This window comes from Bison bison, unplaced genomic scaffold (assembly GCF_000754665.1).
Source record: "Bison bison bison isolate TAMUID 2011002044 unplaced genomic scaffold, Bison_UMD1.0 scf7180017864061, whole genome shotgun sequence".
Taxonomy (NCBI): Eukaryota; Metazoa; Chordata; class Mammalia; order Artiodactyla; family Bovidae; genus Bison; species Bison bison.
The window spans coordinates 5,739,743-5,765,744 of record NW_011494633.1 but is presented as its reverse complement, the minus strand read 5'-3'; the positions used below and the strand labels follow the sequence as shown (position 1 = coordinate 5,765,744).

The 26,002-nt window shown below is 49.3% G+C and overlaps 1 protein-coding gene across 1 annotated transcript in view; it reads right to left on the bottom strand.

Moving 5' to 3' along the window:
- RIN3 (Ras and Rab interactor 3) overlaps positions 1-18,612 on the bottom strand; it is a 120,105-nt gene extending 101,493 nt beyond the window's left edge. Inside the window, exon 1 of the mRNA XM_010836202.1 lies at positions 17,893-18,612. Within this exon, the coding sequence (XP_010834504.1) occupies positions 17,893-17,930 (38 nt within the window). The 5' untranslated portion in view covers positions 17,931-18,612. The remainder of the gene's footprint in view (positions 1-17,892) is intronic.
- Between the last annotated feature and the right edge of the window lie 7,390 nt (positions 18,613-26,002).

Below are 26,002 nucleotides of genomic sequence, written 5' to 3'. Positions count from 1 at the left end.
GGGGAAGCAGCTCAGAAAGTTCCAATGACGCATCACTGGAAGGAGAACTAAGGCCCCCTTGTGCAGACTTGGCCGGAACTCGGGGGATGGCGGGGGAGTGTGGGATGGAAGGGGAGGACTGAGAAAAGGCCAGCTCCGTCCCACCCGCAGTCCTGACCGGGCCCCCACTCCAGGACCAAGTGAGTCTACTGAGAGAAAGAGACCTGGGCCCAGCAGTCAGTGTCATGGGATGGCCCGATCACTCCGTACAAGGGGGTGAGCACACAGACGACATGGAGGGGCCAGGGTGGGAGGGGCGGGGCCTGGAAATGCCAGTAAGGGCAGCAACGTGCCTGTTCATCCCCAATAGCCCGTGGCACACAGTCATCCTCACGCCTACTGGAGTGGCTAGCACTGTGTCCCCCAGAGAGACTGATCCAAATTCTAGCACCCAGCCCCTGCAAATGTGACCTCACTTGGAAAAAGGATCTTTGTAGATGTAATTAAGGATGACATCATTCTGGATTTAGTGTTAGTTGCTCAGTTGTGTCCGACTCCTTGCGACCTCATGAACTGTACCCTGCCAGGCTCCTCTGTCCATGGGGTTCTCTAGGTAAGAATACTGGAGTGGGTTCATTCCCTTCTCCAGGGGATCTTCCCAACCCAGGAATCAAACCCAGCTTTCCTGCATTGCAGGCAGATTCTTTACTGTCTGAGCCACCAGGGAAGCTCTCTGGATTTAGGGTGGACCCTAAATTCAATGAGAGGTGTTCTCATAGAAAAACACAGAGGAATCCTCTGGCTTCAGTGGTTAGGGCTCTGAGCTTCCACTGCAGGAGGCAGGGATTCTTAGTTTAGGGAACTAAGATCCTGCATGCAGCAGCCCCCCAGACAGACACAGAGATACAAGAAGGCAGGGAAGAAAGTAGAGTTAGGAGTTTTGAATACCAAGGATTGACGGCTACCACCACAGGCTGCAGAGAGGCATGGCCCTATTCTCTTAGAGCTTCCAGACAGAACCAACCCTGCTGACCCCTTGGTCTTGAACTTCTGGCCTCCAGAACCATGAGAAAATACATTTCTATTCTTAATAGCTGCGAGGTTCGTGATGACTTGCTGCTGCAGCTCTTGGAAACTAACATATCTACCTGATGCTACTGCTGCTAAGTCACTTCAGTTGTGTCCAACTCTGTACGACCCCATAGACGGCAGCCCACAGGCTCCTCTGTCCCTGGATTCTCCAGGCAAGAATACTGGAGTGGGTTGCCATTTCCTTCTCCAATCCATGAAAGTGAAAAGTGAAAGTGAAGTCGCTCAGTCGTGTCCGACTCCTAGCAACCCCATGGACTGAAACCTACCAGGCTCCTCCATCCATGGGATTTTCCAGGCAAGAGTACTGGAGTGGGGTGCCATTGCCTTCTCCGATCTACCTGGTAGTCTCATGTAAAGATGAGGACACTGAAGCACAGAAAGGTTAAACAACTCATCCAAGGTTGTGCACGTGTGTTCAGTCATGTCTGACTCTTTGCAATACTTTGGACTGTAGCCCGCCAGGCTCCTCTGTCCATGGGGATTTTTCAGCAAGAATATTGGAGTGGGTTGCCATTTCCTCTCCAGGAGATCTTCCCCACCCAGGGATCAAAACCAAGGTTCCTGGGGCTCCTGCACTGCACGTGGATTCTTTGCTTGCTGAGCCATCAGGGAGGCCCAAGGTCACACAGCCTCTAAGTGGCAGAGCTGGGCTTCAAATCTGGACAATCTGAACCCAGAGTCTGGGATAATAACCTCTACACTACTCTAGTTCTTGAAGAAACTTTAAAAACTTCCCATGTATATGTATCCTTATAGTACTTGGCAAAGAAAGTGCTCATTAAAGTTTGTGGCAGAGAAGGCAATGGCACCCCACTCCAGTACTCTTGCCTGGAAAATCCCATGGATGGAGGAGCCTGGTGGGCTGCAATCCATGGGGTTGCTAGGAGTCGGACACAACTGAGCGACTTCACTTTCACTTTTTACTTTCATGCACTGGAGAAGGAAATGGTACCCCACTCCAATGTTCTTGCCTGGAGAATCCCAGGGACAGGGGAGCCTGGTGGGCTGCCATCTCTGGGGTCGCACAGAGTCGGACACGACTGAAGCGACTTAGCAGCAGCAGCAGCAGCAAAGTTTGTGGACCCATTTGGAATTTATATAAACACAGAGACAGAGAAATATAAACATACACAGAAATAATGTCCTGAAGGCTCTGTATGACATCATTCAGTTCAGTTCAGTTCAGTTCAGTCGCCAGTCGTGTCCGACTCTTTGCGACCCCATGAATCGCAGCACGCCAGGCCTCCCTGTCCATCACCAACTCCCGGAGTTCACTCAGACTCACGTCCATCGAGTCAGTGATGCCATCCAGCCATCTCATCCTCTGTCGTCCCCTTCTCCTCCTGCCCCGAGTCCCTCCCAGTATCAGAGTCTTTTCCAATGAGCGGAAATGAGGTGGCCAAAGTACTGGATTAAGAACTGTTATTTCTGAGAAGTGCACACAGAGGGGCTGTTTCAAATTTTTATGCCAATTATGCATTACTTCTATGATTAAAATCATCTTAAATCAATGTGTTTGATTTACACTGGTTTGTCACATAAATGCATGTAGGGTGGAGAGCTGGTGGCTTTGGGATCTCCTGAGCCGGCTTGGTGGTCATTTCACACACTGCCAAGCCAGCTCTGCACTGACTCTATTTGCCTGTCCAGCCACACTCACCTCCAGTCTCCTCTTCTGTGAAATGAGAAGTGTAACAGGCAAGGGGATTTCCCTCGGGAGTGGAGAGGATGAGATGCGCACACTCCTATTATCCCGAGAGTGACTGACAGCAAGCTTCTAAGAGCCATAACTGAATTGCCCAGTGGGGCTCCCAGGCCCAAGCTGAGCTTCCAGAAGTCCAAAGCCTCCTTCCTTTTGAAGTGACAGCTATTTCTCAAGCTGGGGCAAAACTGTCCAGAGGCCCCAGGGGTGTTTTCCTCGTGTCTGATCCTGGAGAACCAGCTGAGCCTTGACACACCCTGGGGAGGTGGGGGGTAGTCACTCATGGCTGTCCCCACCCACTTTCTCACTACAATTAGAGACGTGGTGGTCATTTCACATTCCACGTAGCCCCATGATGAAAACTAGGACTCAAGCAGTCTCGGGCCCAGCCCTGCCACATCTGGCCATGTGACCCAGGGTGAGATGTTTAACCTCTGTGGTCCTCAGTTTTCTCATCTGTGCAATGGAGCTGGTAAGCCCTGCCACGTGTAATGTGCACGAAGCAGCATCTGGCACCCAAGAACACCTCACATATGTCACCACTCTAGCTGGCCTAACCACACATGTGGTCCTGCCCTGTTTCTCCTACGAATGCCAACATGAGAAATGGCCTGGGATAGGTGAGAACCCACTGCTCAGCCCCCTGAATGCCACCAGCACACCAAGGAGGAAAAGCACCCCCATGAGAACAGAAACAGTTGCACCTGCTCTGAAAGACTGTCAAAATCTAAAAGAGGGGTGCTGTAGCCAGGCCCCAGCAGCCCCACTCCCAGGACACACACAGGCATAAGGAGACAATTGATAATAATGAGAGAAAATGGGAACAACCAATGTCCATCCATGAGAAACAGACATGAGAAAATGATAAATAAGTTGTGATTCTTCCACCCTGGACTATCACACAGCTGCTAAAAGGTAGGAACCAATTGCTATTGGGTGAAATCTCAAAATCCTGTCAGTTGCATTGATGTTAATTTCCTGATATTGATCCTTGTGCTGAGGTTATGTAAGAGAATGTCCATGTTTGGGAAATATTCACAGACATATATGCAAGTAAAGAAGCACAATGCTTGCAACTTACTCTCACACAGTTCAGAAAAAGTGAAGAAGAGAAAACCAACAGATGTGATAAAATGTTCATAATTGGTAAATCTGACTGAAGACTGTAATACAGAAATTCACTGTACTACTCCAGTAACTTTTCTGGGAGTCTGAAGTTATTTTAAAAGAAAAAGTTAAGAAGTTTTAAAATCAAACAAAACAAAATTCCAATGTTGAATAAAATAAGCAAATTACAGAAGGAATGAAAACACTTATATAAAGTGTAAAAGTGTACACAATAGTTCTATGTTTTCTGTAAATACACAGGCACACCAAATCCAGGACAGTGGTGACCTCTGAGGAGCTGGAAGAAAATGGAATCTGGGAACTGTGTGAAGGAGGCTTTGGCCAGTTCTGCAATGACTTATTTATTTTTAAAATGTCAGAAACATGCATCTTCTCCCAAGGTCCTCCAGAACCTGCCACAAGCCCAGGCGTTGTAGAGTGGGGGTCTTAGGACTTTACTGAGTCCAAACTCGCTCTGCTTGCCGCAAGACAGGCCGATGAATCGAAGTGTTGAGAGAAGGAATATGCCTTTAATCAGAAAGCCGGCTGACAGAGAAGATGGCAGACTAATGTCTCAAAATGACCATTTGTCGGGTCTGGATGCCAGCTTCTTTTATAGAACCAGAGAGAAGCAGTGAGGAACTAAAGTCAAAAGGCAGAACAGAGAGGGGGAAGCAATGAGGAAGTGAAGTACTGACACAAAGAAAGGGCCATCAGTCTTACAAAACATCTCCGGAATAGCCAGCCTGTGGAAGGGGTGTGTTAATCTCTTCTTTCCCGCAGCGGTTCACAGGTGGGCAGGGTCAGATTATCTTCCTAAAAGCTGAACAAAAGGCTAACAATTAGTCCAACAATTGAGTTTGCCTGGTGACTCAGATGGTGAAGAATCCGCCTGCAATGCAGGAGACTGGGATTCCATCCCTGGGTCGGGAAGATCCCCTGGACAAAGGAATGACAGCCCATTCCAGTATTCTTGCCTGGAAAATTCCATGGACAGAGCAGCCTGGCAGGCTACAGTCCATGGAGTTGCAAAGAGTCAGACACAACTGAGTGACTTACACACACATACAGTCCAACAGTCAGGCAGAGGGGCAGGGTCCTCTGAGGCAGGCCATTATGTATTGTTATAATGGTGGCGCTAGGGGTAAAGACCCTGCCTGCCAATGCAGAAGACATAAGAGACTCGGGTTTGATCCTTGGGTTGGAAAGACACCCTTGAGGAGGGCATGGCAACCCACTCCAGTAATCCTGCCTGGAGAATCCCATGGACAGAGAAGCCTGGAGGGCTACAGTCCATGGGGTGGTAAAGAGTAGGACACGACTGAAGTGACTGAGCATGCACATAACAACAGCAGCAATGAAAAGCAAGTCAAAGAAACGGTTCCAACATGGAGTCAGAACTGGTTCTTCTCTGCAACAAGAACACCTAAGCCTGTCCCTTCTGCCAGGCCAGTTCCTCTAGGATGACTCCCATTGTTTGTTTTCTTTGGCATTTTTAAGACCGTTCTGGAGCCTGAGGGCCTGTGTTGAAAGGTAATCAAGATGAGTCCATCCAAAGAATCAGGCCCTGGGGGACTTTAAGGAAAATCTTCTGACAGCTGCATCAGCAGAGCAGAAGCCAGAGAAGGTCACTGGGACTGTGTCTCCACACTGTGGCAGCCACAAGACTTGGGCCAAGGAGCAGCAGCTGATGCCAGAGTGAGTGACAGCTTGGAGTTCTGACTACAGGTGAAGATGAAGATGCCAACGGGAACATTCAAGACTGGCGGCAGGTATCTGGAGCTGGGAGAACTCCTTCCGAGGCCCCGGTGCTATGAACAAACATCCACTCTGGGCTCAGTGTCCCCCACTGTAAACAGGGAGCCTAGGCCACTGATGAAATTAAAACTCATATTTTAGAGCAAGATGAGAAAATTTAAAATAACCCGATCTATTTATTTTTGGCTGTGCTGGGTCATCGTTGCACGGGGTTTTCTCTAGTTGCGGTGAATGGGGGCTACTCTCTACTAATAGCTGCGGTGCAGGGGTTTCTCATTGCAGTGGCTTCTCTTGTCATGGAGCACGGGCCCTAGGGCACAGGCTCTGGAGTTGTGGCACGTGGGCTCAGCAGTTGTGGCAAATGGGCTTAGTTGCTCTGAGGCATGTGGGATCTTCCCAGACCAGGGATCAAAGTCATGTCCCCAGCATTGGCAGGCAGATTCTTTACCAGTGAGCCACCAGGGAAGCCCGAGATGAGAAAATTTAAACATAAATGTTTTCCTTGCTGGTTTGAGCCTCCTCCCTCCCCCTTAGTGTGTGTTGTTCAACCCCCATTAAGCAAACCTCCCTAGGTGACAACATTCCTTCTTTAATTTTGTAAGGGGCCACGAGGACCCATGACCCGCTACACACTTTGTAGTGCAGATCTGAACTGTGTAACCTGTCAATAACTTGAGTATGGCCTTTTCTCAAAAACTTCATTCCTGGGCTCTGACCTCTAAAAGGGTGGAACAATTCTCAGAGCTTTCTGAAAGACAGTCTCCTGGATTATAATGCTCAGGTCGGTGCAAATAAAAATGTTCATTTCTTTCTAGATCAACTATTTTTTTAAAAGACGTATTTATTTCTGGCTGCACTGGGTCTTCGTTGCTGCACGAGGTCCTTCTCCGGTAGCAGCAAGCGGGGTCTACTCTTTGTTGCAGCGTTCAGGCTTCTCACTGCAGTGATTTCTCTCGTTGCGGAGCACAGGCTCTGGGCATGTGGGCTCAGTAGCTGTGGTGCATGGGCTTAGTTGTCCTACAGCACGTGGACCAGGGATTGAACCCGAGTCCCCTGCACTGGCAGGCGGATTCTTTACTGCTGAGCCACCAGGGAAGCCCCTAGATCAATTATTGATTAATTCTTTCATCTACACCACTTGCCTCAGAGGTCATGGGACAGGGTAAGGAAGAACTCAGCCACAGTAGACACTTAAGTGGTAACTCCTAGATGAGATGAAGAGCTCACGACCGTTCATGGAAGAAGTCAAGGCTCATCAGATCCTGGGACAGGGCAGGGAAGGTGAACCCACTGGTGAAGGAGGAGAATCTGGGAATTTTGGGGGTGGATGACCATGAAACCAAGCCCCCCGGGAACTGAGTTGCCCCACTGGGTTTATGATTAACCTCTTTATCCAAAACTTGATTCCTTTTCTTGGCCTGCCCCTGTTCCCCTCAGGATTGAGGTTTATCAAAGAAAAGGGGGAACCGAAACCAAGTAGGACACTTTGGGGCCTTCCTTGGTACAAAAGCCCCTTGCTGTGCCGTTTCTTGTTTGTAGAAAAAGGCTTTGATCTCCTAGGCCTTCCCTGAGTTCCAAAGAGCAGACTTAAGTAGTCAGTAATTAGGGAAGCGAGGGAATGTAGAAACAAAAGGACAGCAGTCCATCAAGAAAAGCAATGACAACTTAGCAGTCCAGTGGTTAAAAAAAGGTGTCCTAGTCCCTCCCTAAGGGATACGCAGAACAGTCTGATGCATATCTTTGAGTTGTTCTGCAGAAACTAACATCAGCCACCCAGGTAAAGGATGGTCACTACATGGCTGACCATGAGCACAGAGACTCCAGACTGGCTGGAACCAGGTTGATGAAGATTCCCAAAACATCACCCTGTTGCCTCACCACCAACCAATCAGAAGAATGTCCCTGAGCTGCTGTTCTCACCTTATATTGCCTTTAAAACCTCTCCCTGAAAGCCACTGGGAACTTCGGGTCTGCCTTTTGAGCACTAACTGCTCATGCTGTTTGCTTGCCACTTGCAGAAAATGCTGTACTTTCCTTCACTACAAGCTGGTGTTCGTAGATTGACTTCGCTGCACGTGGGTGAGTGGACCCACGTTCTGCTGAGTAACAAGCACTCCAAAAGACCTGTTGGAGCAGCTGGCTTGGATCAGTGACGTGCTATTAAGCACCTGTCCACGACAAAAAAAAAAGTCCTGACGTATAGTGAATGAGGATTGCCATGGCTGTAAGTATTCCCATCATTGCTAATAAGAAGTTATCGATGATTTAACAACTATCTTAAAATTTCTGAATATTGAACAAGACTTTGTAAGCCTATCAGCTGTCCTCTACCTCAGAGGTTCCCCTAACACTGGGAACTCTCTATACCATCACAATACGTAGCTATATCTGTTTGAAGACCTCTAATGTGAGGGAGCTCACTACCTCACTGGGCAAGTCATTCTGAGAACCAGTCCTCGATTTCTATTGGGATGAAATCTGTTCCTCTGAATCCTTCCTCTTGTTTCTTTTTCTACCCCTTATAAGGCCACAGGGACAACATGCCCCATCCCCACGCAGCCCTTCAACTACGCAGAGAAGGCCAACACATCTCCGCTGATGCCCTAGGGTCAGCTCTTCTCCAGGTTGATCAGCCCCCCTCTCCTTATGGCACCTACAGGTAACATTTAACTTTTCCCCTGTGTCTGACACTGAGCCACACATTGGTTTACACACAGTCTCCATGAATTTGCATACGGAGTGCTTTGCTTTCTAGTAATATTTTAAGGTGTACACTGAGATAGTTTTCAGTACAATCACAGAATCATGCAAATATCACTGCAATTCATTTTAGGGTATCTTCATCATCCCAATAAGGAATCCTGTCCTCATTAACTGTCATTCCCCAATTCCTCCTAATGCCCCAGCCGGTGTCAACCACCAATCCATTTTCTGTCTTTGTAGGTTTGCCTTCTGATATTTCCCATACGGAATCACACAGTATGTGGTCTTTTATGTTTGGTTTCTTTCACTTGGCATGTTTTTAAGGTTCACCTGGGCTTCCCTGGTGGCTCAGACAGTAAAGAATCTGCCTGCAATCCAGGAAACCCAGGTTCGATCCCTGATCAGGAAGATCCCCTGGAGAAGGGCATGGCAACTCACTCCAGTAATCTTGCCTGGAGAAGCCCATGGAGAAAAGAGCCTGGTGGTCTACAGTCCATGGGGCGGCAAAGAGTCGGACACGACTGAGCCACTAACCCTTTCACTTTCACGCTGTCACGACTTATGTAATACATCAGTCCTTTCTTCCTTTCTTTAAAATTTTATTTATTTATTTTTGGCTATGCTGGGTCTTTGCTGCTGTGCGGACTTTTCTCCTGTTGCAGCTAGTGGGGGCTACTCTCTAGTTGTGGTGTGAGGGCTTCTTTTCTGTGGAGCACGGGTTCCAGGGCACGTGGGCTCAGGAGTTGCAGCTCCTGGGCTCTAGAGCACAGGCTCAGTAATTGTGGCACACAGGCTTAGTTGCTCCACGGCACATGGGATCTTCTCGGCCCGAGAAGATCCACGTCTCTTGGACTGGCAAGTGGATTCTTTACGACTGAACCACCAGGGAAGCTCCAGTGCTTCATTTCTTTTTAGCACCAAATAGTATTCCATTGTATGCACATACCATTTGTACTTGTCCCATTAGTTGATGGATATTTGGGTTGATCCGCTTTGGGGCCTTTATGAATAACGCCACTGATATTCATGTATGAGTTTCTGTAGAGACATTGTTTTCAATTCTCTTGGGTATATACTTAAGACTAGAATTGCTGGGTCATACGGTAACTCTGTCTACGGCCATACCACCCTGAATGCTCCAGATCTCATTTGATCTTGGAAGCTAAGCAGGGTCGGACCTGGTTAGTACTTGGATGGGAGAACTCCTGGGACTACTAGGCGCTGTTGGCTTGGGCTTCCCTGGTGGCTCAGTCGGTAAAGAATCCGCCTGCAAGGTGGGAGACCTGGGTTCGATCCCTGAAGAAGGGAACAGCTACCCACTCCAGTATTCTGGCCTGGAGAATTCCATGGACTGTTTAGTCCATGGGGCCACAAAGAATCGCTCAACTTTCACAGTAACTATATTTAGCAAGTGAAGAACTGCCAGGATGTTTTTCCAAAATGGCTAAAGAATTTACATCCCACTGACAGTGCGGGGCAGGGGGGGTCCCAATTTCTCCACATTCTTATCAACACTTGTTATTATCATTTTGAAATATTTATTATTTATTTATTTGGCTGCATTGAATCTTAGTTGTAGCATGTGGGATCTTCGCTCTTCGCTGAGGCATGTAGGATCTTTAGTGGCAGTGTGAGAACTCTTAGTTGTGGCACACGGAACCTAGTTTCCTAACCAGTAATTGAACCCAGGGCCCCTGCACTGGGAGCGCAGAGTCTTAGCCACTGGACCACCAGGGAAGCCCCATTATTAGCTATCTTTATTGTTATAGCCATCTTAGTGGGTATAAAGTTGTATTTCACTGTGTTTCTTTCTTCCAGTTTTACTGCAATATAACTGACATACATCATTGTATAAGTGTAAGGTGTACAGAATAATGATCTGGCTAACTCACATCATGAGACAATCATCACAAAAGTTCAGTGAATGTCTCATCGTGATTTTGACTTATATTTCTCTGATGTAAAACTACACTGAGAATCTTAATGATTGATGATTTGTACATATTCTCTAGAAAAATTTTTTTTCAGATTCTTTGCCTGTTTTGAATTAGATTATCTTTTTATTATTGAGTTGTAAGTTCTTTATATATCCTATGTTTAAGTGCCTTATATAAAGTGTTCGATTTGCAAATATTTTCTCCCATTCTGTGGGTTGTCTTTTAATTTTCCTGATAAAAAGATGACAGTGTCCTTTGAAACACAAAAGTTTTTAATTTTGGTGAGATCCAATTTACCTATTTTCTCTTTGGTTGCTTGTACTTTCCGTGTCATAGCTAAGAAACCAACATCTAATTCAAGATCATGAAGATTTACCCCTGTTTTCTTCTTTTACACTTAGGTCTTTGTTCCATTTTGAATTAATTTTTGCATATGATGTGAGATAGGGTTCAACCTCCTCCTTTTGCATTTTGGGGATGCTTTTGAACTGTGGTGTTGGAGGAGACTCTTGAGAGTCCCTTGGACTGCAAGGAGATCCAACCAGTCCATTTTAAAGGAGATCAGCTCTGGGTGTTCTTTGGAAGGAATGATGCTAAAACTCATGTGAAGAGTTGGCTCATTGGAAAAGACTCTGATGCTGGGAGGGATTGGGGGCAGGAGGAGAAGGGGAAGACAGAGGATGAGATGGCTGGATGGCATCACTGACTCGATAGACGTGAGTCTGAGTGAACTCCAGGAGTTGGTGATGGACAGGGAGGCCTGGCATGCTGCGATTCATGGGGTCGTAAAGAGTCAGACACGACTGAGTGACTGAACTGAACTGAACTGATCCTGTTGTCCCAGCAGCGTCTGTTGTAAAGATTATTTTTTCCCCAATGAATTTTCTTTGCACCCTTGTTGAAAATCAATTGACCATAAATTATGGAGTGGTTTTGAACCCCTTCATTGTACTGTTTTTATCCTCCTGAGTGTGCTGAGTATCCTTCTGTCTTTCTACCTCTGAAATGCAGAGTCTCAAGCTAGGAAATAATCTCCCAGGTGTGGTTTGAGCAGCTCACAAAGGAGCATGACCATCACCTCTCTCAATCTAGATAGTCTACTCCTGTTAACATGACCTAAGACAGCTCAGCTTTTCTGCAGCTACGTATACAACATTCTTGGGGAACTATGGGCAACTCTTTTGAATTCTGAGGTTGGGATCACAATGTGGAGATGAAAGGAGACAAAAAGAGCTTAGGAGATGAGTAATTACATGCAGATACTGTTTTCATCAGGATAACAGGGACAACACAAAGGAAATGACACAGCTCAGACTCAAGAGACCATGGTCTGGTTGTGTTGTTCACGCTGAGACCTTTGGCCACTCACTCACTTCCCATCTCCAGGCTCAGCGGCTTCTTCAGTAAAATGAGAAGACTGCTGTAGATTTGGAATGGCAAGTAGGTTGAATTTCCCTGTGAACTCCAGTTGATGGGCAGCAGCTGCCCAGACTATTACACTAAAGGCTCGGTAGAGAAAGTCTGCTGGGATCGCCTACTGTTGTCAGCCACGGGCTGGGTACTGGGCTATGCATTGTCTGAGCGTGGATGAGACCTGAGACTGGGGTTTCTTCCAGCACTATGCATTCCGTGATGCGCAGACCCCTAGCTCATACCATCTGAAGTCTCTCTGCCAAGCCAGACTGGCTCTGGCCCAGCAGACAGTCTGAGAGAAGGTAGGCAGCCAGGCCAGCTTCTCTGTGGCTTCCGCTCCACCAAATGCTTTTTCCTGGACCTGTGAAAGCTGAGCCACAGCTGCCGCCTGGTTCCACCTCTGGCCCAGCCTTTGGAATCACGTGGAGACGGAAGAGAGGCAGCTAGTCGCAGAATCAGCATTGCTCGCATGTATATAATCTGCAAATGCTCAACCAATGCTTCCAGCCCAGTTCCATGGGCCAGATAACTGCATGAGGCCCTGGTGGGTTCCCACAGTCACTGGGGCTCCAAGAACGGTGCCTGGGATCTGTTGTGAGAGAGTTCCCTAGGTGTCTCCTCACTGGGAGACCAAAAGGCCTTCTGAGATGAGGTAGGGCATAGGGTGCAGCTTAAGCCCCCGACCCTCGGTGGGTGCCCCCTGGGAAGCTGGGACCAGACTTGGAGGGCCCCTGCCCACAGCCTCACCGAGGGGAAGTCAGCTCAAGCAAGTCTTCCGGGCCCCGGAAGTGCTGAGAACAGGTCTGGCTGTCTCAGCTCGCACGTCACAGCCCACATCAAGGGATCGAGCGGGTCCACGGCCTTCAAACTTTCCACACCTGTGTGCTGCAGGCCTCTGCTGCCCGGTGTGTGTCAGGCCCACCTGGCTCCCAGCCCTGCCTCCCGGGCTGCCTGCCTGATGCCCACAGCCTTCCCAGAACTGGGGGACAGTTCCTCCATTCTCCCTCTATAACCTTTGGCTCACGGGTCCCAGTCTCTTTCCATACCCCAGCCAGTCCCTTGAACCCAGCCTGATGGGCAGGTCAGCCTGCTCATCCTGCTGACCTCCCTCCCCCAATCCCAGCCTAGGCTAGGACTGTCCACTGCCGTCAGAACCTGCTTCATAGGTGATGGTACCCATTCTGGCCCCAGTGCTATGTGCGATTAGGCCTTGAGGGGTATGTCGACTAGCAGTTTAAGCATGGGCTTGGGAACCAGACAGCCTGGGTTGGAATTCCAGCATGGTGGCCTTGGCACATGACCAAACAATTCTGTCCCAATTTCCTCACATTTAAAATGGGAAACATAAGCATTACTGCCTTACGGAATTGTTGAGGGTAGTGCCTGACATACAGCAAACATTCATTGAGGTTATTATCATACATTCATTCATCCAGTAATTTATTGAGCATCTACTATGGACTGACACCATTCTAGACTTTTCACAATAATACTTACAATAATAGCCACACACAGTGAAAAAGCACTGACATTCCCTCCCTCCCTCCGCCCCCTTAAAAACTCCTGGGAAATTTCACTGAACATGGAAGTGGTTACTAGAGAAGACAGAATTTGGGGTACCAACTTCTGGCTGAGACTGAAGCTGAAAGCAGTGGGGACAAGAACCCAAGTCACCGAGGGTGATGGACAGGCCCTGTGCATCTCTGTGATACGTGCACGTTAAGGTGCTCTGATGCCAGGCTTTCCTCGTGGCTCAGTGGTAAAGAGTCCACCTGCCAATGCACGAGATGGGTTCCATCCCTGGTCCAGGAAGATCTCACATGCCTCAGAGCAACGAAGCCCGTGCACCACAACTACTGAGCCTGTGCTCTAGAGCCTGGGAGCCACAAATACTGAAGATGGAATACCTAGAGCCCGTGCTCTGAAACAAGAGAAGCCATTGCAGTGAGAAGCCTGCACGCTGCAGCTAGACGCCTGCACGCTGCAGCTAGACAGTAGCCCCCACTTGCCACAACTAGAGAAAAGCCATGCATCAACAAAGACCCAGCACGATCAGAAATAAATACCGTACATCCTTTTGCACCTTTTGGATTTCAACCATGGGACAATATCACCCATCTGAAAAACGATCAAAGCAGTTTGGAACTTTGAAAAAAAAAATTCTCGTTAACGGGGTTTCAGATGTGAAACTGAGCTGAGTTCTGTACATGCAGATCTAGAGAACTGTGCCTTCTTGGGGTGGCTCAGTGGTAAAGAATCTACCTGTCAATGCAAGAGATGCAGGTTCAATCCCTGGGTCAGGAAGATCCCCTGGAGAAGGAAATGGCAACCCACTCTAGTATTCTTGCCTGGAAAATCCGATGGACAGAGGAGCCAGTGGACTACAGTCCACGGGGTCGCAAAAGAGTCAGACGGACGACCTAGTGACTAAACAACAGCAACAAATCAACAAACATAAGGCCTCTGTAAATACTATGCAACTTAAAAAAAGAAAAAGAACAAGGAAGCTCTCTGCATACTGACACAGAAAGGTTTTCAGGATATGTCCTTAAGTGACAAAAGCAAAGTACAGAAGAGCGTCTAGACTGTGCTCCCTTGTTGGGAAAAAAAAAAAAAAGGCTTATTTGTATTTGCAAAAAGTCACTCTGAAGGAACACACAAGAAACTAACAACTCGTGGGGCAGGGGTGGGAACAGGCACGTGGGGGGCAAAGGTGGGAAGACTATTTCATTTAATTTTTTTTTCATTCAAGAAACATGAAAATATTGAAATAGTGCAGAAAAAGCCTTGATGCAGCCTGCGGCATTAACCTCTATAAAGATGTCCTTTCAATCCTAAACCATTTGAAAAAAATCACAACTTTTAAAATATATATTTTTATTTTGAATCCTGCAAATGTTTTACCTACTCAAACATAAATAATGTTTCCAGAGATTTCTGTGCCAGGCATTGCTCTAACTGCTTCACATACATTAACTAAGTTGACTTTTTCAAATGACCCTACAAGATAACGCCGGTTATTGCTCCCATTTTACAGAGGGGGAAACTGAGACACAGAGAAATTAAGCAACTCACTGAAGCTACAGAAAGTGGCACGCTGAGACTGGAACCCTGGCCATCTCAGAGTCTGTGTTCTTAATCACCCTGCGAAATCCCTCCAGACTCTTATTCACAATGTATGATTATTAAACATTATAAACATACAATACAAGAAAGAGACGGAGGGCAGATCTCGTCCACAGAGCGGAAGACTTAACACTCTCAAGGTATGAATCCTATGCAAACTGATTGAACGAATCGGTGCAATTCCAATTAGAACCCCAAAAGTGTTCTGTGAAAAGTGCCAAGATCATCCAGGACATACTTGAGGAGGGGGTAGGATTTGGGCTGCTGGAAATCAAGACTTATGATAGAGCTACAGTGATGAAGAAGGTATGGTATTGGGGCAGGGACAGGCACATAGGTCAGTGGACTAGACAAGACAAGTTCAGAAATAGATCCCCCAACACAGTCACTTGAGGTACATATGGTCACAGTAGAACATTGAGGAAAGGACAAACTTTGCAACAAAATGTGCTGAGACAACTAGCTATTTGCATGGGAAAAAAATAAACGTGATCCATTCTTCACAGCTTATACAAAAATCAGTTCCAGGAAGACTCTGTTCTGATAAAATGTAAAAAGCAAAACAAACAAACAAAAAGCTTCTAGAAGAAAATAAAGAATACTTTCATAATCTGATGGAAAAGCGACTTCTTAAAACGGTGCACACACACACACACACCTCAACCTTAAATAAAATTTTAAGTTTGACTGCATTAAAATGAAGACTGTTTATCAAGATACCATCAAGACAGTGAAATTTATGCCCTGTGTGGGAGAAGATACTTGTAACACAAAGTGCTCAGAACTAGATTATACATAGAATTTCTACACATTGATAAGGAAAAAACAAGACAAATAATAACAAATAGAAAAATGGGCAAGAGGCTTGAGCTGGCACTCAACACAGAGACCATCCAAATGGCCAGTGAGCATCTGAAAAGCTTCTCAAGAGCAGAGAAATCAGAGAATCTGGAATTAAAACTTGAGGAGCCTGTGAGAACAGTTGTCATGAGGCAGACCTACATGACCAAGGACTGGGGCCATGGAGGAAACGGAATGCTCCTGCTCTGCCTGTGGGAGTATAAACTGGTCCATGAGCGGTTCTTAATCCTGGGATTGAGGGATTTCTGTCTCCTTCTTGACACTGTTATTCCACATTCCAAATTTTTACACTGAGTGTGTATTACTATGAAAATCAGAAAATAATGGACGAACATTTCAGAGGAAACAATTAAAATGGAAGAAAAGATGGCCAGGGGAAAGACTTCCCAGATCAATGTGCCCATCAGGGTCTCTCCTTCACATACAACTGAGTGAAACGGTGCAGGGAGTTGAAAAGATCATCAGAGCCCCAGCCTGGTTGCCCCTCAGCTACCCCGAACACACCGAGGGAAGAAAAGGGCCTCTGTGCCTAGAAAACAAATGTGTTCCAACCTGTCCCTTAGCTCTCTGAGTCTCAGTTTCCTCTTTTGGAAAAAAAGCAAAATATCATTCTCATGAGGCCTAACAGGTGGCTTGGATGGTAAAGAATCAGCCTGCAATGCGGGAGACATGGGTTTGATCTCTGGGTGAGGACGATCCCTTGGAGCAGGAAACAGCAACCCACTCCACTATTCTTGCCTGGAGAATTCCGTGGATACAGGAGCCTGGCAGGCTACAGTCATACTTATAGGGCCAAGGAGCCGGGCAGACCAGAAATAATTGCGTCTGGGAAAGGTGAATACCCAGACATAGTTAAATACATAAAACAGGTCCAAAGGAACCAAATTGATTCCAGAATTTATTTTTCAGCTGGCAGGGTTTTCCCTGCTCGTGGTCCAGCCAGTGCTGCCTGAAAGAACTGAACGCAGTGATGGAAACGTCCTGTGTCTGCACCGTCCAGTGCAGTCGCCATCAGCTGCCCTTGGTTTGAGCATTTGCACTACGGCCAAGTTCAACTGTTACTTCACTTTAATTAATTTAATTTGTAAAACAGATACATGAGGCTAGTGGCTAACGTACTGGACAATGCGGGTCTAGACTTTTCTACTGTTTAAATCTTTTCAGTGTGTGTGAATTCATATACTGTATGCGGGATTTGTTTTTAGTTAGACAGAAAGAAAAAAGATTTAAAAAAAAAAAAAAGACAACTCAACACATGTCAGTGCTATGACCATTAGCCATTGCCCAATTTGGAAAGTTCTTCAGGAAGACCATGTCTTCGGTCATCTGTTCCAGGGTTTAAGGTCCCCTTCTCTCAGGAGCTGCCCACGCCCCCACGGCTGGCTGTAGGTCAAGGTCCCTTTTGCACATGGATCCCAGCCCAGGCCTCCCCAGGCTTGTCCCTACAGAGCTCCCGGGGTCCTCGCCCACCTTTCTTCTGCTGTCTTCTCCTCCCCACGTGGGCCAGGTTTGGAAAACAGGAGGCCCGTCAGCTCTGGGGAGGCCCGTCCTTGGCCCCTGCTGGCCTCCTTCCCTCCGGAATCGCCCCTGCCACGTGGCAGCCCACAAGTCCCACCATGAACTTGGCCTCTGGCCCCGCTGCTGCTTACTCAGCGGTTCCCCCATCATCTGGGGGAAATGCAAAGGAGATCACGACCCTCGCTCCCAGGCCTGACCAGGGTTTAGGAGCGGGAGGTAGGAGGAGGGAGCAGGGGCCCCGTGGTGGACAGGTCTCAGCCCAGAAGGGGAGACGCAGGCTCTCCACGCCCTCACCCAGACCTTCCCGCTGGACCTTACCTAACTTAAGAGAAGCTTAAGTTTCTCTTTCCCTCACCCTTTGTGTCTGGGGCCTGACTGAATTTCCCTCTGAGACCGGCCTTTCAAGGTCTGTAAAATGAGACTGAGAACAGACCCCGAAAGGCTGCGATGAGGACAAAATGCCGACAGCATCTGGAGCTTCACAGTAGCTCTGTCTGTGGTCACTGCGGACACGACTAATGCTGGACAGCTCTGAGCGGTGCAGGAAATGCTCTACCCCAAAATGCTCTACCCCAGAAAGGCGGCCGGGCTCTGTTCCAGCCTCAGCCACAGGCTGGCTGTGTGTCCTCGGGCAAGCCTCCCTCCCTCTCTGGGCCTCAGCTCTCTCACTAATGAGATAAGAGAAAGGATACTTACCCTCCCTCTTTCAGAGGCTTGCCGGAAGGGTGAAACATGAGCAGAGTCAGAGGGGTGTGCTTTGACAAAATGAACCCCCATTTCTAAACCAGAAGTGGGGTCACGCCCAGGGCCTGTCCAGGGTTCAGGGGTGAACACTGACCCAACCCCTGATGCTGCCCGGCTGGGGCACTGCCTGCACCCCCAGGAGGCAGGCTCTGGACATCTGCACCTTGTAGGAAGCTGCTGCGGCGTCACATTCCTCCAGCCCCTGGCGACACTGAGTCACCCTGCGACCCACCTCACAGCTGTTGTGACCGCATTTCCTCTGCGGGGTCCTGTGCACGCCCCAGCTCGGCAGTCCTGACGCTGTCTGACAGCACACCTCCTGGGCCCAGGCCCACCTCCCAAAACAAGATGGACATCCCACCCCCGCCCCCAAAATCCCACCTCCAGGGCTGTGCCCTTTTTAGGGCTTGGGTCCCCTCCCCCATCAAACTTTACAGGGTGCACGGTCCCTGATGCCTGAGCATAAGGGAAGTTAGCCGCAGTGAGTTTTCAAGAGCGGAGGAGGCCGAGGCCTCTGGCTCATTACCTTTGGGGGCCTTTGGGAGGCACTGGAGTGGGGAGAGAAGAAACACACTCCACCCCTCCCAGGTTAAAGTGTCTCCCAGCGACTCCGGGAGAAGGGGCGGCAGAGGATGAGATGGTTGGATGGCATCACCGATTCAGTGGACATGAGTCTGAGCAAACTCCAGGAGATGGTGAAGGACAGGGAAGCCTGGCGTGCTGCAGTCCATGGGGTTGCAAAGAGTTGGACACAACTGAGCGACGGAACAACAATAACAGCGACTCTGAGGGCGGAGGTTACAGGGTGTGACTTTGTCAGTGGATGACAAGGGAGAGACTGGAAGGCGGCCCCAGGCCCCCATCTCTGCACCTCTGAGTTTCTTCACCTGGTCCATCATATATGGCCAACTTGGGGAGGGGGCTAGGAGGTCACCCCCTCTGTGGGGGTTCAGCAGGCCTGGGGAGGGTCCAGCAGCACCCCCCCGTCCAGGACCAGGCACACCTGGATCTAGGACACGCAGCAGGTCCTGGAATCTTGGGATGCAACACAGGGATACAGGGAATTCAGGGGCAAAGGCCAAGGCTCTGGACTCGGGTAAACCTGAATTCATGTTCCGAGTCTGCCACGGAGCGCCGAGGGCTTCCACTGAGTCACTTGCTGTGCCTCAGTTTCCCTGCCTGTAAATTGGGTGCTGCAACCCCAGCCTCACGGGGCTGTGACGATTAGCTGAGAAACAGCACTTAGCAAAGGGGCCTGGGGAATTTCCTGGAAGTCCGATGGTTAGGGCTCCATGCTTCCACTGCAGGAGGTGCAGGTTTGATCCCTGGTCAGAGAAGTAAGATCCCACATGCCCTGCGGTGTAGCCAAAAAAAAAAAAAACAAACAAGCAAAGGGGCTTCACATAACTGCTGTAAGTATTAATGGCACCCCACTCCAGTACTCTTGCCTGGAAAATCCCATGGATGGAGGAGCCTGCTAGGCTGCAGTCCATGGGGTCGCTAAGAGTCAGACACAACTGAGCGACTTCACTTTCATTTTTCGCTTTCATGCATTGGAGAAGGAGATGGCAACCCACTCCAGTGTTCTTGCCTGGAGAATCCCAGGGACGGGGGAGCCTGGTGGGCTACCGTCTATGGGGTCGCACAGAGTCAGACACGACTGAAGCGACTTAGCAGCAGCAGCATGAATACCACAGGTCCCCGATTTTTATGCCTCGATCAAAACTCTGCTCCTTAGAAGGACGCTTCTGTGAGAATCACAGAATGTGACATATTAGCACTGACTGCTCCCCTCTTTGAAAACTGTTCTTTCCAAGCCTTGAATTTCACTGGAGGGAGAGAGGACCAAGGCCCGGGGACAGAGGGATGGTGCCTACCCTCCAGGACTCATGCATTTTAAAGAGAGACCATGCACGAGTTGGGCACTTCTTAATCCGGAGGAATGAACTGCTGATAGAGACATTCAGACAGTGCAGTGGAGAGACTGGGACTGACTTATCTACCCGATGCACACACAGTCCACTCTCAGCATCTGTGGTCGGTACATTCCACAAAGTTCTCCACAGACACTGAGTTAGTGGAAACAGAACCACTGCTTCTGGGGAAAACACAGGGGTAGGTTCCCATGAACCGCTGGTCACAACATTTCCATCCCCCGATCAGGACACATCTTGTTTTATGTGTGTTTCTATTTAAAGATACCTTATTTAATACGTATCATTGATTCATTAACCTTGAACTCACGGCCAACAGCCTAACTCGTGCCTGAGCGAAGCTCTTCTAACACCCCTATTTTCTCCACGGGGCCCGTCTCAGCTTTCTCGCCCTCAGGAACCCTAGACAGCAGAGAAGCACTGTACTTGGGGGACATTTTAAACAGCGAAACCATCAACCCAAAGCAGGAGAACTCGAAAAACATAACAGACCACGACGAGGACGGAATCAAGAAGGCACCTTGTTCTCAGATGAGAACGTGCATGTCAGAATATTCAGATTTTTCATCACTCTGCGCAGGGCTGTAAACAACTTCCAAAGCACTATGATTTGGGGGTTATGAATAAGCCTCAGCAAGCAGGCCGATTTGCAAATGCAGAATCTGTGAGTAATGAGGATAGGGTGCAAACGTCCCTTCGTTAGGCTGGCCCCCACTGTGGCCCACCTGGCCATGAACCCTGCTCACAACCCAGAATCTGTCAGAGCCTGGGAGCGAGCTGCTGTGTCATCTGAACTGGGACCTAGCATACCTCTTGCCCTGGAGCCCAGGCCAGGGCCCCACCTGGCATCCACCCTATAGCTGCTGAGGCTTCCCCAGCTGCCACCATGGGCAGTTCCTGTTAGGAGCACAGAACAGATTTGGAGGGGAAAAGGGGAAGACGGTATTTGTAGGAGCTGCAGGGGAGCCTCTGGCAGTCCCCAAACCTGTGTCCTGAGAGCCTCTCACCAGCCTCCCCCGACAGTATTGTGAGCAGGACCCACAGCCAAGTCTTCATGAAATACCTACTGTGGGAGGCTGTTGGGCTACGTGCTGCTTTGCACAGAGCCTGGCACACAGTGGGGGCTCTGTGCCTCCACATTGCATGAATGCAGGAAGCAATGGTCAAAGAGGGCAAGGAGCCAGCTCAAGATCTCACAGCAAGACAGGACAGACCTGGGGACAAGTGGAGTGCACAAGAGGGTAGGCACTGAGGCCTTTCCAAAGACCACGGGACTTGGTTCACATTTCTTGAACACCTACTACGTGTCAAACTCGGTCCAAGCTCCTTACATGCATTAACTCATGTAATACAACAGCAGCTCTAAGAGTATGGAACTATTAGTACCCCATTTTACAGATGAGGAAACCGAGGCGGAGAACAGAATGGGAACCTTGACGGTTTGCTCCATGGCCTAACCGCTAAGCTGTACTCTTCCCCTCTCAACGTTCTCATATCCAGACAGCCACGGTGGGACACAACAGGCATCTTCTCCTGGGCAGGTGCAGTGCGGGCTGGCAGGAGGTAATAAAGGTAGCCTCCTTGCCTCATGATGCATACCCAACCCACCACCAGGTTCCATCCTAGATACACTCTGGGGGCGCCCTGTCTCCCCATCCCCACTGCCAAGACCCTGGTCCAGGCCTCCATCTCTGCTCACCCCGACCCCAACAGTAGCTTCTGCCCCACGTGCTTCTCCCCCAAACCCCATGCCCTTCTTCACACAGCAGCCCAGTGCAAGCAATCCATGTGACTCCTGCACAAAACCTGTGCCTTATGCACAAACGTTTGCAGCAGCTTTATTCGCAATTGCCCCAGACTGGAAACAACCCAAATGCGGCACAGTGGGTGATAAACAAACTGTGATACATGCAGACAATGAAATACACTCAGCATTAAAAAGAAAGTAATACTGAGACACACAACACAGATGGGTCTCCAATGCCTTCAGCCAGAAGAAGCCAGACTCAAAGGCAGCATGCGTGTGAAGTTCTCGAAACATCAAAACTCATGGATGGAGATGAGTGATGATGCCAGGGTTTGGGCGGGAGAGGGACTGGCTACAAAGGGCACAGGGGAACTTTGGAAGGTGATGGAACTGCTCTATATCTTGATTGCAGTAGTGGTTACCTGACAGTCAATGTTTACCAGAACGTATTGAAAAGTTCACAGAAGATGCTTACTCCATATAAATGCTACCTTGTTATAGGTCGAACTGTATCCCTAGAAAGACATGTTGAAGTCCTAACCTCCAGCACCTCAGGACCTCAGAATGTGACCTTATTTGGAAATAGGGTCATTGCCAACGTTATAAGTTAAGATGTGCGTGCTAGGTCACTTCAGTTGTGTCTGACTCTTTTTGACCCCATGGACTGTGTCCTGCCAAGCTCCTCTGTCCATGGGTTCTCCAGGCAAGAATACTGGAGTGGGTTGCCATGCCCTCCTCCAGGGGATCTTCCTGACCCAGGGATCAAACCCACGTCTCTTATGGTGTCCTGCACTGGCAGATGGGTTCTTTACCATTAGTGCCACCTGGGAAGCTCCAATGTAAGTTAAGATGAGGTCATTTTAGAATGGGGGCAGGAGGGACCCTAAGTTGATATGACCGGTGTCCTTATAAGAAGAGGATTGACAAGAAGACACACAGGGAGGACATGGCCCAGTGACCAGGCAGAGACTGGAGTGATGCAGCTGCAAGTGAAGTGACCCCAAGGACCGCCAGGGCCACCAGAAGCTAAGAAGAGGCAGGAAGATTCCACCCAGAGTCTCAGAGGGAGCACAGCCTTGCCGTCACCTTGATCAGAACACCAGCCTTCAGAATGGCGAGAACAAACTCTGATTGTTGTAAGCCACCCAGTTTGTGCTGCTTTATCACAGCCGCCCTAGGAAACCAATACACAGCCCAACTTTAAAAATGGGGGGACGAGACTGTCTCAGTCTCCAGGGTCTACAGGTTCCAGCCTAAGAGCCTCAGGTGTCTTGTCCCCTCTTCCCGCACAGGTCACCTCTGGTCCATGCACAGCACAAACACCAGGCACACTGGGCCGTGGACCCACAACCAGGCCATGCTGGTTACCCCATCCCCCGTGGCTACCTGGGAAACTCCCAGATGTCACTCAGCTCAGCTCAGCTCTCGCCTCCCCGGCAAAGCTCCCCCAGATGTGCTCTAGTCTGTGTGGGACACCCCTGAGCCAGCCGGGGACCCCAGCAGTCCAGGGGACCATCCTGCATCGTTCAGGCATTGCATTGCCTGCCGCTCCTGCAGCCCCACAAGACTGGGGATTCTGGGACAAGGGTGAGTTATCAGGTAACTGCTGGACCAATGCTGTGCAAGCTAGACAGGGGCTCCAGGACTCGGCTGGGTGGGGGTCTAAGGGCTGGGGAGGAGCTGGGGCTTTGGCAAATACCCACACTGTGCCCGCTTGGCCCTGGCCCTGCAGAGTGGAGCCAGGGCCAGGCCAGGCATGGCTCAGGTTTCTCCTGCCACAGCCTCTACCCTCAGGGCCTCCCACCCAGAGCTGAGCTCAAAGGCCTGCCCAGTTACGCTCCTCACTCTGCTGCTCAGGCTTGCATAGCCCGCAGCCTCCTCTGCAAGCTCCTGGCAGGCCCCTTCCCATCTCCCAGAGGCCTGGTCTGATCTATCCTGGTCAATCCCTCCCCACCTCTCTCCTGGGCATTAACCTGCCATATATTCATTCAACAAAGCCTTGTGTGGGACACTCCTCTCCAGCCCTTACTCTTGCTTTAGCTTGAGCATTCTCTGAGTCAAGCACTCTATGCTCAGGACAGTGTGGATCTGGCAACCACACCTGTCAGGAGGAGTCACTCTCTCTGCCCTGAGAGCTTACAGTCTAGCAGAGCCACAGAGACAGAATACACCGTGACAGCGTGAGAAGCGAGGCTCGGACAGGGCTGATGGGTCTTCGCTGACCGGCGTCCTGGTACCTCTGTGTAAATTAGGAAAAGATGCTTCTTGCTTCCCATGGATGCAGACAACCCCTCCTCCATCCCACACACACACCTGACATCACACAGGGCTTGGCAAGAGAGTGAAACATCAGGGGCCCCTTGCTCCTCTCTCAGCAGGTGCCTTTGTGCAGTGAGCAACTTGCACAATTGTACGCAACAGCCCTAGAGGCTAGAGAGCCTGGAAGGCTTTTGCAGGAGGCTGGAGGTGGGGTGTGTATGCTTAGTCCCTGAGGCAGGAAAGAGCTCAGCACTACCCAGAGGCTGGAGGGAGAGGCAGCCAGTGACGCCGATGTGACTGTCCCCCCACCTCTAGGGCCTCACGTGAAGGAGCAGCCTAGGCGCCTGCACAGAGCCGTGGAAATAGCCTGGGTCCAGCTGTGAGAATCTGGGGCAACCACATCCCCTCTCTGAGCCTTATCTGTGAGCAGGGGCTGGATTATGGGGTCACCAGACCCACACTGAGCTCTGATGCCTGACAATGATAGGGCCAAGGATGGGGGCTACTTTGGCTCGTGGAAAGAAGCCACCTGCCTGCCTTTCAAACTACCTCAAAGGCAATTGCCTAGCCTTTCAAGACGGCCCACTCTGCTCAATCCCAGGATAATACCTGTGGCCTCTTAGACCAAGGCCCTCGAGGCCTCCCCATACCTGGGGGTAGATGGACAGCATGATCCTGGGCTGTGGGAGGGCAGCTCAGAGCAGGGTCTTACAGGCTCCAAATGGGTCTTTGCTACCCCTAAAAAGGGAAGGCCAGCCCTGGCCATCTCAGGGCAAACCTTTCCCAAGGCTGAGCAGAGAAGTGAGTTGACCACCCAAGACCTCTAGTGGCCAGCGGTCAGCACAAACCCAGCCTGGCACCTGTAAGTGCTCAATAAAGAAGCAATGAAAGAATGAATGAATGGTGGCAGCCATCAAGGATACAAGCAAGCACTGTTCGGAGCAGGCCCCCAGCCTTTCTTGTGCTGGTTTGGTCGGAGAACCCATCTCAGAACGTCGGCACAGGCAGGAAGTTTCTCCATCTAAAGCGCAGATGAAGGGGGCTTCCCTGGTGGTCCAGTGGCTAAGACTCTGGGCTCCCAATGATGCAGGGGCCCCAGAGGTCGGTCCCTGGTCAGGGAACTAGATCCCACATGCCTCAACTAGAGATCCTGCATGCCGCAACAAAGACCAAAGATCTGTGAGCTGCAACTAAGACCCAACACAGCCAATAAATACATATTTTTTAAAAGCCAACATATTTGGGAAAAAGTAAAGTACAGATGAGGAAACTGAGGCTGAGGGAAGAGACATGGCTGCCTTGCTCAGCAGTATTTAGCCTTGTCAAAGTGTGAAGTTTGAGAGTCAGAACTTAAACCAGAATAACTAGTCTGAACCTTCTGGTGAAATCTAAAACTCACAAACACCCAATAGGAAAAACAAGTTTGCAATGTAGTCCTTGAAATAAGAGTCTTAGTCTATGCAAAACATCTGTCCCCTCTGCCCCTTTTCCTCCTTCTCACCTCCACTAGGAAATAAAGGCTTGCATGTAGCCCTGAAAAGCAGCTTTAGCGTTTCTGGCATATACTCTGGTTCCATGTGGCAAGGGATAAATTTTTGTGTGTGTCAGGATTAACTTTGTCTGTGATAGAAAATTTTAAACAACAGTGATTTAAGTAAGGTAGATATGTATTCCTCTCTCATACACAAATCTGAGTAAGTAATACAGGGCTGGGATGACACACCAACATGTCTGAGAGCCTTACTATATTTATATATTATATTGTTGCTCTACTCTGCATAACTTCCATTCTCAAATTCACCCCAGAGTGCAAGATGGGTGCTTCAAGTCCAGCCATTATGTCTATATTCCAGCCAAGAGGAAAGAGGAAAAGAGAAGGGCATGAGCCTTCCCTTTAAGGACATCACCAAGCAAACCTTATTCCCCATATATTTTTCTGTCCAAACCTAATCTCATAGCCACATCTAGCTGAAAGGAAATTGGGATGTGTTTAGCTAAAAATTTACACCCAACTAAAATTCAGGGGGCCAATCAACAGGCTCTGCTTCACCCCTGAACTCAAATACTCCAAGATGATGGCAGATGACAGTGAAATGGTCCCCAAACCCCAGACCCATAAAAG